The sequence below is a fragment of the Pinus tabuliformis genome, chromosome 7 (assembly GCF_031772625.1).
Source record: "Pinus tabuliformis cultivar Carrire ecotype Pingquan chromosome 7, CPIR1, whole genome shotgun sequence".
NCBI classification, from domain to species: Eukaryota; Viridiplantae; Streptophyta; class Pinopsida; order Pinales; family Pinaceae; genus Pinus; species Pinus tabuliformis.
In genome coordinates, this window is record NC_142293.1 from 848,003,874 (window position 1) to 848,018,981 (window position 15,108).

At 37.1% G+C, this 15,108-nt stretch overlaps 1 protein-coding gene across 1 annotated transcript; it reads left to right on the forward strand.

Moving 5' to 3' along the window:
- The first annotated feature begins 13,718 nt into the window (after positions 1 to 13,718).
- Positions 13,719 to 14,465, forward strand: LOC149250283 (aspartic proteinase NANA, chloroplast-like). The gene has a single exon (XM_089453605.1). It carries the CDS (start codon positions 13,719 to 13,721, stop codon positions 14,463 to 14,465), a length of 747 nt encoding a protein of 248 aa, XP_089309731.1.
- The last annotated feature ends 643 nt before the right edge of the window (positions 14,466 to 15,108 follow it).

Consider the following 15,108-nt stretch of genomic DNA (forward strand, 5'->3'; position numbering starts at 1 on the left):
AAGAATTTAAGATTTTGAATGGTAGTAATGTTCTTAAATAATATACCCCTCAACCTATAAGCGATTATGGTAGATGTTTGATGGAGTCTGATCTTGAAACCTTTCTGCTGAGGATTTAGCTTTGAACCTGGTAGGTGAATGACCCACTGCATTGTAACTGTCACCTCCCATATGGAATTGAACCTCTTGACTCAACATGGTGATGGGAGTGGGAATATTGATGAAAATGAAAATTTGAGGTGTTAGAACTATGAAGGATGACCACCAAAGAGTACATAAGATCAAGAGCAAAGTTATGTGTGTTAATTGTCTCCTTTGAAATCCACGGATGGAGCTATAAAACTAAGCCAAGGACCTCAAGTAAAAACATTCACTGGGCCCATTGTGGCGAAGTCAGCAAAGGAATCGAAAGTGACTAAGTTGTCTCTATTGTGACGAGGAGGGGGAGTATAACTTGAAATATGAGAAGATGTGAATGGTTGATGACAACAAATAGGTGACATAAATGAAGTGCCCTAGATCTTGGAGGATTTCATGACTCCCATGACATATGGATGGGGGATGGCATGACAATTATCCTCCATTCATTGCAATGAGTGGCATAGGCCCCACCACCCGATATGATATGTCATCCCTTCTCACTTGATATTGGTGTTAATTTAAAATCATGGAGAGCTATTTTTAAGGAAAATTCTATTAATCCATACAGCTAAATTCTATGCAACAAAAAAGAAGTAAAAAATCATGCCTTAAATATATGTGCATAGAGTATGCTTGTGTAGTAAGAAAATTGTATTATAGAGAGCTTAATGCTAGTTCATGTTGTTCTTAGCCAAGATAATAAAGGAAAATCAAGTAGCATTAGTTGATTTTGATGTTAAATAAAGTTATTGGATGTATACAAAGAATGATAAAACTAATGTCCATGAAAGCCAAGGGAAATTCTAATAAAGATAATATAATTTAAGTTTATAACTAAGCTAGATCTCAAATTGATGTATTAGACCCCATTGTTTGTGAAACAAGGGACACTGTCGACCCATTTACAAGTTTATGGAGGTGTAAGCAATAATAGTACTTATTTTCAAAAGTGTATGGAGTAACTTAATAAGTGGAAAAATCCACCATTTTTCCATGAAAAGTTACCTAACTAACTAAATAAATAATATAATTTCTAATGAACCATTAAATACTTTTAATGATTCTGGTTAAAAAATAATAAAATAACCAAAAAATAATGAAAGTCTCGAGTTCCTTTATGTTCTTTCCTCCTCATTATCCCACACAAAAGTTGAAAAGAAACCTCTTTTCCTTTCTCACAATCATTAGAACATGGGAAGCATATGAAATTTTTTTCACCCCTTTTCAAGCTCATAAAAAACCTTATGATAAAAATAAATATCCAAGTATACTTCTATCTCTTTTTTAGACTTGTTAAAACTAAATGAAAAAGACACTACCAAGTTCACTTGTCTTCTCTTTCATGCTGACAATACAATGAAGTGGATCAACCATATGAAAGAATGTGGGAGTGGCTTGGGGAAGTATTGTCTATCTTTATTCTCAAAGGTAGCCATTAACCACCCTTGAACATGGCATATGTTTGAGTCATTACCCTATAGTCTGTCTCCACTTAGCTTCAGAACCAAACCATCAACATCAGTTAGGTAACTCACCTAAATTTCATAGCTTCCATGAGATATGGATGGGAGATGGTGTGGAAAGTCTCCATTCATTGCAAGGAGTAACATAGGCACCACCACCCCTATGGTATATCATCCCTTCTCACTCGATATTGGTGTTAATTTAAAATCGTGGAGAGTTATTTTAAGGAAATTTGTACTAATCCATATAGTTAAATTATATGCAATGAAAAATAACTCAAAATTCATATCTTAAATATACGTGCAGGGAGTATGCTTGTGTAATAAGACAATTGTATTATGGAGAGCTTAATGATGGTTCATGTTGGTCTTAGCCAAGATAACAAGGTAAAATCAAGCAACAAATGTTGATTTTGATGTTAAATAAAGATATTAGATGAATATAAAGAATGGTAAAACTAATGTCCATAAAAGCCAATGAAATTTGCTACTAAATATAATTTCATTTCATTTTATAACTGGGTTGATCTCAAATTTGATGCTAAAAGCCCCAATTTTTGTGAAATAAGGGATATCACCAACCCATTTCTTAGTTTATGGAGGTGTAAGGAATAATAGTACTTAGTTAATGTAACTCTATGGAGTAACTTAATAAGTAGACAAATCTACCATTTTCCATGAAATGTTACCTAACTAACTAAATAAATAATTAAATTTCTGATGAACCATTAAACACTTTTATTAAGTTTGGTTAGAAAAATTTTAAATAACCAAAAACCAATGAAAGTCTCAAGTTCCTTCCTACCATTTCCTCCCCATTATCCCACATGAAAGCCGAAGGGCAACCTCTTTTTCTTTATCATGATTATTAAAACATGGGAAGTATATGAACACATTTTCACCCTTTTTTCGGGCTCATAAAAACCTTACAAGAAATAAAAATATACAAGTATATTTCTATCTCTTTTTAAGGCTTATTAAAAATGAATGAAAAGACACTACCAAGCTCACTTTTCTTCTCTTTCATGCTCATAATAAAATAAATAGGATCAACCATATGAAAGAATAAGGGAATGACTTACAAAAGTATTATCTATATTTATTCTACAAATGATCTGAAATTGATCGAAGACAAACAATAAGGTATTACAGACTCATGTGCATGGATGTGCCTATGTTACTTTATGCAACGGATCGATAAGATTGCGAAATACACAAACACTGAAGTAGTTAGAGAAAACACAACAGGAAAAACATATAAACACAACAAGTTTAATAAGGAGTTCACCCAATACTCCTGGGCTATGTCTCCCGGTCTAGCCTTCAGTGGTGGCCTCTCTATTATGTTTTCAAAGCAGAGTTTTTACAATAGTGAGCTCAATTTGAGTCTCACTCAACAGATAGAAATCAACAACACTGTACTTGGATTCCCCATGTCTCTGGAGTACACAAACTCTCTTTATTGATTCTCGACCTCCTATGGGTAACAATGGTATGAGTCCAATCTGAGACTCAATACATGACAGGCATTTATAGAGGAGTTCGCTTGAACCTCTCAAGCCTTTTCTGGAGTACACAGACTCTCTGACTCTCTCTGTCTCTGTCTCTGACTCGATGTTGCCTTTGGTCCTGCAGGTCAGCTCGACTTCTCCTCTCTGTTCTCTACTCTCAGCTTTCCACTTCTAACTTACTTGTCTCTCTCTCTGTCAGTTCGTGGCTTTAAAGCCAATCTGCTTTCTGACTATTCATTTCCGCTTCCTGGATTTCTGGTTCCCCTGCATCTGTCCATTTGAATTCCTTTGTTCTGCATCATCATCACTGTATAACACCTCACAGGGAGGTGGCCACTTATTTCATAACGAACTGAGTGTGAGTTCTCTTGGATGTTTTCAAAATGACTGTTTATTCCGTTAAATCCAAAAATGCCTGCGAAACACGTCCTTCTACCAACGCTTCATCCATGTCAGACTTCAAATCCTATACAACTTTGTCTGTTTACCTCGTCAGGACTGGTCATTCATCGGAATGCATTTCCGCTATTGATATGGAGCCTCCAGATCCTATGGTCTCTATCCATATAGGGCGGGTAAGTAACATGATGTTTACCTGTCCGATGTCAGCGGTTTTCTCTCTCTTTTGCCGGACGTGTGGCACCCATTGTGTGGCATCGGCAGGACTCGGTTGAAACCGCTTACCGCTCGAAACACTTCCGATATTCGGCCAGGTTTTGTGGGCCCCGCTTCTGACGGAATTAGTGTGATATCCGTTGCATTTCATGATTTTTCGGGTCCAGGCACTCGGGGAATTTCCTTCTTTGAGTGGTTTGCCTTGTGATTAGAAACTGCCGACATTTCTTGAAATGACCTTCTGTTCTGCTAATTCGTGATAGTGCATGTTACCATGGGTCGACGGTCTGCGCGCTTGACCGAGGGTCCTCGTTGCTTCGCGCTAATCACAAATTGCAACTATTACGAGGATATCTCTGATAAGCTCGATCTTTATAAGACTTTGAAACTTTGGCATGAATTTTACAGAGTTCATGAAAACTTAGAGAGTGTTCTAGGATCCAATTCGGATCATGGCCTTCCCACTGAAAAAGCTTTTGGACCACCAAAAGTTGGTTTTTAAGCATCAATCAAGTGAGGGTACAAATTCCTTGCTTGCCCAATTTCTATCCATTTTTCACTGCTTGGTTTTGAACCTTTGAGTCTAATCCTGATGTACTCAACATCCCCTCTGTGTGTAGTTCTCACCTTCCTATCCAGAACTGTATCTTCCTGCAATTCATTGAGATATTTAGGTAACAAATCATCAATAGAAGGTAACTGACTCTGCTCTTCGGGATCTTCAATCAATGAAGGTTCAAATAGTCTCAAGCTTTCTGCATTAACTACCAAATAGATGTGCATGTAAGTTGGCAAATCAAGGCGAAAACCATTCTCACCAATTTTCTCAAGTATCTTGAAAGGTCCATACCTTATTGGCTTCAACTTCTTACCTTCACCTTGCATTCTGTCTTTGCTGATATATAGCCAGACTTGATCACCAACTTGGAAGCTATGCTCAATCCGATGCTTGTCATGTCGTGCCTTGTACTTGGCTTGGCTCTTTTCCAGCTGTTCCTGTACTGCCTGGTGAATCTCTTGGATTTGTTCAATGAACTTGGTTGCCTTGTCCAAATCACTGTGTCCATCAACCGTTATGCCTTTAACAAAGACAAATCCAAGGGAGACCTTGGTGTGAAACCAAAATAGGTCTCAAAAGGAGATCTTTGTGTAGAAGAATGTTTAGCACAGTTGTAAGCATGTTGCACATAACATAAATGTTCATCCCAAAGATTGGTATGCTTGCTGCAATAGCCTCTAAGCAACTGGGTCATTGTCCTGTTGACCACTTCTGTTTGGCCATCTGTTTGTGGATGAAAGGCTGTGCTCTTCTTCAGTTTGGTGTCCATCAATTCCCACAGACTCGACCAAAACTTCCCAACAAATCGAGAATCGCGATTAGATACAATGGAAGTGGGTAATCCAAAATGAACCCATACATGCTAAAAGAACAACTTTGCTATTTGTTTAGCTATAATCTGTTTGTTACAAGGTATTAAAATACACATTTTGCTGAACCTATCCATAATAACATATAAATAGACATGACCCTTTCCCGATCTAGGCAGTCCCCCAACAAAGTCCATGGAAACACTTTCCCAAGGATGAGAAGGAACTGGTAATGGAGTGTACAAGCCTAGTTTTCTATTGTTGGGCTTGCTTTTAGCACACATAGTACACCCTCTTACATATCTAGAAACTGTCTCATTCATTTTTAGCCAATAACAAAATCTTTGTAGCTGTGCAACTGTTTTACTTACACCAAAGTGACCTGATATTAGAGAAGTGTGTGCTTCTCGAATTATCTTTACTCTTTCAGTTTGTGGAATGCATAACTTTCCAAAATGATACAAGAGTTGGTCCTTAACATGATAATCCAATTCTTCTACTTGTTTGCCGTGACTTAAAGTTGCATATACATATTTAAAATCTATATCTTGAGCATACTATTCAATGTAGCTTTCATGCAATACTGAATTATGCTTAAGTACAGTAGATGCATTTATGATTGGTCTGGACAACATATCTGCAACTTTATTGTGTATGCCCTTTTTATATCAGATGACAAGATGAAATTGTTGTAGAAAACCCAACCACCTATAGTGTCTTGCTTGCTGCAACTTAGTTTGGGAGTGTAAATATTGAAGTTGTTGATGATTAGTATGTATAACTGTCTCTTTGCCCATTAAATAATGTTTCCACTTTTTCACACTCTATACTAATGCATACAATTCCTTATCATATGTGGGATAGTTAACTACTGCAGAATTAAATGTCTCAGAATGATAACATATGGCTTTACCATGTTGCATCAACACTGCTCCCATGGCATAGTCACTCGCATCTGTTTCAATCTCAAATGGTCTTTGAAGATCAGGTAGTGCTAGTACTAGTGCTGTACTAATCTTTTCTTTTAAGGTGTCAAAGGCTTTCTATTGTTTGCCTCCCCACTGAAACACCTTGTTCAATCCGGTTAAAGCATGTAAGGGAGCTGCAATCAAGGAAAAGTTAGCAATAAACTTTCTCCAATATTGTGCTGCTCCTAAGAAGCTTCTAACTTCTGTAGCAGATTTGGGTTTAGGCCAGTTTACAATGACTGCAACCTTAGAGGGATCTATCTTCAATTCACCATCCCCTACAATATGACCCAAATAATTCAAATATGTTTTGCCAAATTCACATTTTGAGAGATTAACATAGAGATTTTCTCTTTTCAAAACATCTAGAGTTTGCTTGACATGCTTCAAATGTTCTTCCCATGTTTTACTAAATATAAGAATGTCATCTAAATATACAATGACAAAATCATCAATAAAAGGCCTGAGTACATCATTCATTACTCTCATGAAAGTAGCAGGAGCATTAGTTAAGCCAAAAGGCATAACTAACCACTCATACAATCCCTGCTTTGTTTTGAAAGCAGTCTTCCATGCATCTTGCTTTGCAACTCTGACCTGATGGTAGCCACTATGCAAGTCCAACTTGGAAAAGTAAACAACTTCTTTCAACTGATCTAATAGATCATCTATGCGAGGAAGGGGATAATGATTTTTGATCGTTATCTTATTTAGTGCTCGGTAATCAATGCACATTCTCCATGAGCCATATTTCTTTCTCACCAAGACAATTGGAGACCCACATGGTGATGTGCTAGGTCTTATGAACCCTTTTTCGAGCAGCTCCTGTACCTGCTTCTTGATTTCTGCATTCTCTAAAGCAGACAACCTTTTATACCTGTGGCTGCAATTGTTGTTTCATCTCCTAATTCCGACCCCAAATCCTTTTGAATAGCTGCAACAATCTTCTTCTTTTTGCCATCGAACTTCTTGGGTCTCAGACCCAGATGCAGAATCCAGCAGTGTTCATCATCATGTCCATCCTTCTTGTAGTGAGTGTACAAAGGCTTGGTCTTTTGTATAGCATTTGTCTTCCTCTCTTTCCATTTCTGCTTTTTCTTTTCCTTGTTTTTGCTTGCAGTGGGTTTTGATGATCCCCCAACTTCTGGGTTCACATTCTTGCCTCTAGCCTCTAGATGTGTAGCCTAAACAGATACCTCATCTATGCTAGTGGGATTAAACATGAGAATGGTGTGGTTTAAATAGCTATGTAGACCACCTATATACTTCAGCAGAGTTTCAGGTGAGTCTAAAGAAATTCCTAGAATCAAAGCTCTTTTTCTAAATTCTTGAGTGTAATCTTGTACACTTTGCCCTTTTAGTTGGTGAAGAGTTTGCCAACTCATCATGGCTTGCTACATATAAGCTAGTGGATAGAATTTCTTTTTAATTGCAGAAACAAATTCACTCCAGACAGAAAGGATTTTACCATGGTTCTTCATGTCAGATTGTGTCCTGCCTTCCCACCATACCAAGGTAGTGCCTCCAAGGCGTAGGCTAGCTAGCTAAATCTTACTTTTGTTTGAATCAATGCTTTGCACCCTGCAATACACATCAATCTGTCTAATCCAATTATCCAGCTTCTCTACATTCAACTCTCCATCATATATCGACAAATCAAATTTAACATCTAATTTAATTAAAGATGTTTTCTTTTTATTTTCAGGGTTATTAGGAGGTGTGGGCAACTTTTCTTCTTTCCCTTTTCCTTTAGAATGGTCATGGAGGAGAGATTCTTCTACTCCTTTATCTTGTTTGGAGTTTGATGAATCTTCATCTCTACCTTTCTTAAATTCTCTATACATTTCCTCCACCATGGCTCTCATGGTCATGAAACTATCCATGAACTCGGAGTCTAATTCCAAGGGACTTTCTTCTGCCATTTTCCTCTTAGGGTAGACTCTTCCAACTTCTTGGTTAGCTTCAACCAATTCTCCTTCTCCTTATTTGAGCTTTGTCCTAGTTAGCATTCAACAACAAAATCCAGCATAAGCCTGTCTAACCTTAACAACCTAGAGCTCTGATACCACTTGATCTGAAATTAATTGAAGACAAAAAATAAGGTATTACAGACTCATGTGCATGGATGTGCCTATGTTACTTTATGCAACGGATCGATAAGATTGCAAAATACACAGACACTGAAGTAGTTAGAGAAAACACAACAGGCAAAACATATAAACACAACAAGTTTAATAAGGAGTTCACCCAATACTCCTGGGCTACATCTCCTGGTCCAGCCTTCAGTGGTGGCCTCTCTATTATGTTTTCAAAGCAGAATTTTTACAATAGTGAGCTCAATTTGAGTCTCACTCAACAGATAGAAATCAGCAAGACTGTACTTGGATTCCCTAAGTCTTTGGAGTACACAAACTCTCTTTATTGATTCTCGACTTCCTATGGGTCACAATGGTATGAGTCCAATCTGAGACTCAATACATGACAGGCATTTACAGAGGAGTTTTCTTGAACCTCTCAAGCCTTTTTCTGGAGTACACAAACTCTCTGACTCTCTCTGTCTCTGTCTCTGACTTGATGCTGAATTTGCTCATGTAGGTCAGCTCGACTTCTTCTCTCTGTTCTTTGCTCTCAACTTTCTGCTTCTAACTTACTTGTCTCTCTCTCTCAGTTCATGGCTTTAAAGCCAATCTGCTTTATGACTGTTCGTTTCCGCTTCCCAGCTTTCTAGTTCCCCTGCCTCTGCCCGTTTGAATTCATCTATTCTGCATCATCATCACTATATAACACCTCACAGGGAGGTGGCCACTTGTTTCATAACAAACCGAGTGTCAGTTCTCTTGGATGTTTTCAAAACGACCGTTGATTCTGTTAACTCCAAGAATGCCTGCAAAACACGTCCTTCTGCCAACACATCATCCACGTTGGACTTCAAATCCTATACAACTCTGTTTGTTTACCTCATCAGGTCCGGCCATCCATTGGAACGCATTTCCGCCGTCGATCTGGAGCCTCCAGATCCTATGCTCTCCGTCCATATCGGGCGGGTAAGTAACATGATGTTTACCTGTTCGATGTGAGTTGTTTTCTCTCTCTTTCGCCGGACGCGTGGCACCCATTGTGTGGCATCAGGCGGGACTCGGTTGAAACTGCTTACCACTCGAAACCCTTCCGATATTTTGCCAGTTTTTGTGGGCCCCGCTTCTGATGGAATCAGCACGATATCCATTGCATTTCATGATTTTTTGGGTCTGGGCGCTTTGGGATTTTCCTTCTTTGAGGGGTTTGCCCTGCGATCAGAAACTGCCCCTGTTTCTTGAAATGACCTTCTGTTCTGCTAATTCGTGACAACGTGCGTTACCATGGGCCGATGGTCTACGCGCTTGACCGAGGGTCCTCGTTGCTCCATGCTGATCACAAATCGCAACTGTTACAAGGATATCTCTGATAAGCTCAATCTTTATAAGACTTTGAAACTTTGGCATGAATTTTATAGAGTTCATGAAAACTTAAAGAGTGTTCTAGGATCCAATTCGGATCAACAAAGGTAGCCATCAAACACCCTTAAACATGACATATGTTTGAGTCATTAACTTACAATTTTTCTCCACCTACCTTCAGAGCCAAACCATCAAGATTAGTTAAGTAATTCCTTACCCAAAGTCAATACTTCACTAGGTCTGTGACCCTGCTGATTACATGGGTTATGGTGATGCCTTGCCCGTCATCACCATGTATGAATAGTGTTCTTTAGTCCAAGCTACCAAGTTCACATTTATGTTGTTCCAGAGTCAACCATTTGTACTCTCATTTGACCTCTTGCATTAGCCATCTCTATGGGTAGGGTGGGTGTGGTGGGGGGCAAGGTGAGAAGTTAACTTCATTGATCATTTATCAAATCATATGCTGAAAGGAATTTGGTATGCCACTCAAATGACCAAACCATTAGCGATGCATCGAGGTTCAAAATAAAACAAAATGTGGTTGTATAACAAGTGCATAACATGGAAAGAGTAAGGAGTTTGAGATTCCTAAACTTGCCTATGCTAGTAGATATAACTAAATCTTACAAATAAAGGAGCCAAATGATTAGTATGCATGTACAAAATGAGGAGGATTCTAACGGCTCCACCTCTATAAGAGTGACTTAGGCTTCATCAATAGCTCTTGGACTTGTTCCTAGGGCAAGACTAGCTTCTACATGGTGATCTATATCCTTTAGTAGCACTTGCATGCCATCTAACATAAGAAGAATTTCATTCTTCACATAACTTGTCTCAAGGATACTTTTTCCCAACATAGAATTCATCTTCTATAATAAGTCAATAGTGAAAAGGTATTGGCTTTGGCATCCATAAGTATGGCTAGTAACTGAGACCCAAGCTACAATATTTGCAAGAATATTAGAATTCAAACGATAGTGATGCTCATGAATAATCTCCTCCTTAACCTCTAGGGGCTTATGCTAGATTTTTTTTTTTAGATGTGGTTCAAGGGTGGCCGCTACATCCACGGAAAATCTGGGCAAATCAACCCAGAAGGGAACCTTTTAAAGCCCTTCGACCATATCAGCAGGGCCTAACCCCAAGGGCGTCGAGGAGAATTGACTGCGTGACGTCCTGATCGGAGAGGTACTTAGCAACGAGACTCGACTAGTTGAGCTAACCCTTGGGGCTTGGGCTTATGCTAGATGTTTGATGAAGTATTCTAATAAAAACTTCATGTCAAGTGAACCATCATGTGTGCCTTGACTATCACTTCCCTTTGGCAATGAGCCTTGTGCCTCATCATGGTGGGGAAATAGAGTAGGAATAGCAATGAGAATGAAATGAGGTGGGGAGAGGAATAATGGTGATGTAAATGAATTGATAAGGGGTACGAATTACAAAGGACCAACACCAAAGAAAATAAAGGATTGAGAGCAGAGTTATGTTGGTTAATCTAACAACTACGAAAGGTACTTTTGGAGCTAGGAAACAAGGGAATTACCAAAAGGAAATAGAGCAGAGGTGAGAAGGCACAAGCCGTATCCATCATGATGAGGAGTTGGAGCATAGCCTTAAACATAGGAGAATAAGTGGACATAGACATAGATGGAGTGTCCTACAACATGGAGGTTATCATAACTATGAATTCTAATTGATGAGTAGCTTTTATAGGGAATATAGATGGGCGGTGGCATGGAAAGTCTCCTCCATTCATTGCAAGCAGTGACAAATGCCCCACCATCCTCCATGATACATCATCCTTTTTCATGCCATATTTGTGTTAATTTCAAATGAAGGAGAACTATTCTTTAGGAAATTTGTACCAATCCATACAATTAAATTCTATGCAACAAAAAAGAAGTCAAAATTCATGAGTATGCTTGTGTAGTTAGACAATTATATTATGAAAAGTTTAATAATGGTTCATATTGTTCTTAAAGCCAAATTATTAGATGAATATAAAAAATGGTAAAACTAATATCATTGAATTGAAAGAATTTTGTTAATAAAAATAATTTATCAATGCATGGACCCATTTTTGTGAGACCCAGATATTGTCAACCTATTTCTTAGTTTATGGAGGTGTAAGGAATAAATAGTACTTAGTTTATAGATGTGTATGTAATAATTTAATGAGTGGAAAAATTAATTATTATTTAATAAATCATGGTCTAACTAACTAAATAAACAATTGAATTTATTATAAATTATTATAACATTTTTATTGGGTGGTTATGAAAAAAACCAAAATAGTAAAAAATATAAATGTGTCCACTTATAATTTCTTCTTTAATTAGGCGTGTTTAGAATTTTAATTTAACTATCTATACTTATATTAGGTAGATTGTAGGAATTTAACCTCCATAAAATATTGTAGAATATTTTTAAAAATATATACAGATAAAAACTTAAGATTTATTTCCTAAGTAGTTATCTTTTTTTCCCTTTTAATTTAATTAATTAATTAAAAAAATTGTGATATGAAAAAGTATCATGAGAAATGAAGTATCATTTTTTTGGCATGTGGTATCGATAAACCATGATATTGTCTCATAGTATTATAGCAAAGCCTATTTACAAATTAAGAATCTCCATGATAAAGTGTAGGTGAATCCCTAATTAAGAATTTTATTAGATGTATTTTAAAAATTTATACATGTTTAACTTATACATTAATTATTTTTATCATTAAATATAAAATTTTTATTTTAAATAAAATTATAATTTAATTAATTTTTATGATTTATTTAAAAAAAATGTTTTGATGTTTATTATAAATTGATACAATATTTATAAGCCATTTAATTAAATAAGCCATTTAATTCATATAATTATGGTAATAAAAATCTATATATTTAAAATTCAAACCAGAATTCAAATTTCATGTTTTAATTCAAATTTCATGTTTTAAATATATAAATATATATGGAAAGAATATCGTTGTATAGTGGGAAGAGTTTAATGATGTTTCATGTTGGTTTTAGCAAAAATAATAAAGCCAAATAAAGTAAGAAAAGTTGATTTTGATTTTGATTTTTGAAAGCAAAGAGCATTTCTTTTAAGTTTATAATGAAAACCCATTTTTGTGAGATAGGGGATCCCGTCAATCCTTTAGTTAGTTTATGCCCCATTATTTACTACTTTAGTTTACCGGAGTGTGCGAAGTAACTTAACAATAGGCCACAAATCAGCCATTTTTTTATAATAAAAAAATTGGATAACTAAATAAATAATAGAATATATATATGAGCTATATTATAACACTTTCACTGGGTATGGTTAGGGAAAAATAAAATAACCAAAAAGTGTCCACTTGTATTTATTATTATTAAGAAGACGGTTGGGGAGTTGTTGATACCAGGCTCACAGTTTTTGTTTTATTTTGGCCGACGGTTTATTGAAAGGAGTTGTAATTTATTGTTTTATTGTCAATGTAAACTGGTATAAATTTTAAATCATGACCTCCCATTTTCGCATGGAATGATTTGGTGATACTCGGGGTGACACTGATTCTGCATATCAGAAATATGGCGAAACACGGCATGCTTCTCTTGCTATACATCCTGCACTGTCTCTTCTTGCTGCAACATGCAAATGGAGGTCAAGATATAAGTGTGAAGATGGAGATGAAAATGATCCACAAAAAGCAGTTGAGAAGCAGGCATGACATGATACAGGCACTTTTACGTGTGGACTCCATGCGAATTACAAGGTCCTCGCAATCCATGAATAATAATACTTCGACTTATCATCACAGGAAGCTCGGAACTTCAGGCTTTGAAATGCACTAGACATGGGTTTGGCTCTTTATTTCGTAGACCTCAGCGTGGGAACCCCTCCTCAGAAGGTTCTCATGGTTCCAGACACAGGCAGTGATCTTGTGTGGGTGAATTGCAATCCCAATATCGGATCAGCTACCACAAAGCCCTTTCCGACGTTCCAATCCACCAAATCCTCCTCTTTATCATATATTCCCTGTACTTCCAAAGATTGCACTGCAGTTTCTGTACTAGCCCCCACGACAACATGTTATGGTTCCATGAAGGCGTGCAGGTACAGCCAGGGTTACATGGATGGCACCACCACCAGCGGCCCTTATATCAGGGAAAACATAACCTTGAATTCCACGGATGACAAAGCTAATGTGCCGGGGCAACAACGGTATTGATGGGATGTGGAATGGAGAACCAGCCTGCGGGTTCACCTGTGAGCTCCGGAGGGGTGCTGGGATTAGGTCAAGGTTTCACTTCATTTGCTCAACAAACTCTCCCTTTATATGGAGGTAAGTTTTCTTTTTGCTTAAGAGACTATCTGAATCCCCTCACAGTGAAAAACTCGCTGGTCTTCGGAGATATTCTCCAACAGTCGTCCAAGTTTTTAAAGAAGCCCGTTCAGTATACCCCTATTCTGAAAGGAGGCACACCCAATTATTATGTTGGAGTCCAAGGAATGGTGATTGATGGAAAGAGTCTTCCCATATCCAGCAATGCTTGGAAGATGGATAATAATTCCGGTAATGGTGGGACCATTGTAGACTCTGGGACTTCTCTGACATATTTCAGAAAAGAGGCATATGATGTAATAATGAAGGCTCTTGGTGCGGCCATTGCATATCCGAGGGCTACAACACAAGATCCCGCGCAGTTTGATCTGTGCTTTAATACATCTGGAGTGAAGAATCTGAAATTGCCCACTTTGTCAATTGATTTTGGCGGCGGGAAAATGTTTAGTCCGCCTTCTGGCAACTACGTATTGGAGGTGGAGGAAGGAGTGGGATGCGTAGGGTTCAAATCCATTGAGGATGGGTCCCCAAATATAATTGGGAATCTTCTGCAACAAAATTTCTTCTTTCAGTATGATGTGCAGAAATCTGTTCTTGGATTTGCTCCAGCCGACTGTTCAACTCATAACTGATGTATTGCTTGTTGTCTACTACTTATCATGTTCCTGCTGTTCCACCCATTTGCTCAATCATGTTCACTTCATAACTGATCGATAGACTATCTACTGTTGCTGTAAGGGCGAGTTATTGATCCATTTTGTTTTGTAATTGTAACCGTAAATTACTGATCCACTTTTTCTTGTGGGTGTTCATCTCAATGAATAATTGATTTATCAATTTTGCAGCTGTTTATTGCAATAAATAAATGATATATCAATTTCGTAACCGAGTCATTTATCAATTTTGTCACTCATCAAGGGAATAGATAGATGCTATATTTTCTTGTCGGTGTTTATCTCAATGAATAATTGATTTATCAATTTTGTAGCTGTTTATTGCAATAATTAAATAAATGATATATCAATTTCGTAACTGAGTCATTTATCAATTTTGTCACTCATCAAGGGAATAAATAGATGTTATATCAATTTTGGAGATGTTTATTGGAATAAATAAATGATCAAGTCATTTGTCATGTTTTATATGGACTTTGCTTTGCTCCTATAAAATGATATAACAGTCCTATTTGTGGTATTTGTTATATGCTATTTTTTTTTTTTTTGTGAGTTGAGGCACTAGCCCCTTTGCAATGTAATTCAATCTTTTATTTTAAGT

Excerpts from the sequence above, each read along its gene's own strand:
- LOC149250283 (XM_089453605.1), top strand. The coding sequence starts at position 13,719 with ATGGGATGTGGAATGGAGAACCAGCCTGCGGGTTCACCTGTGAGCTCC.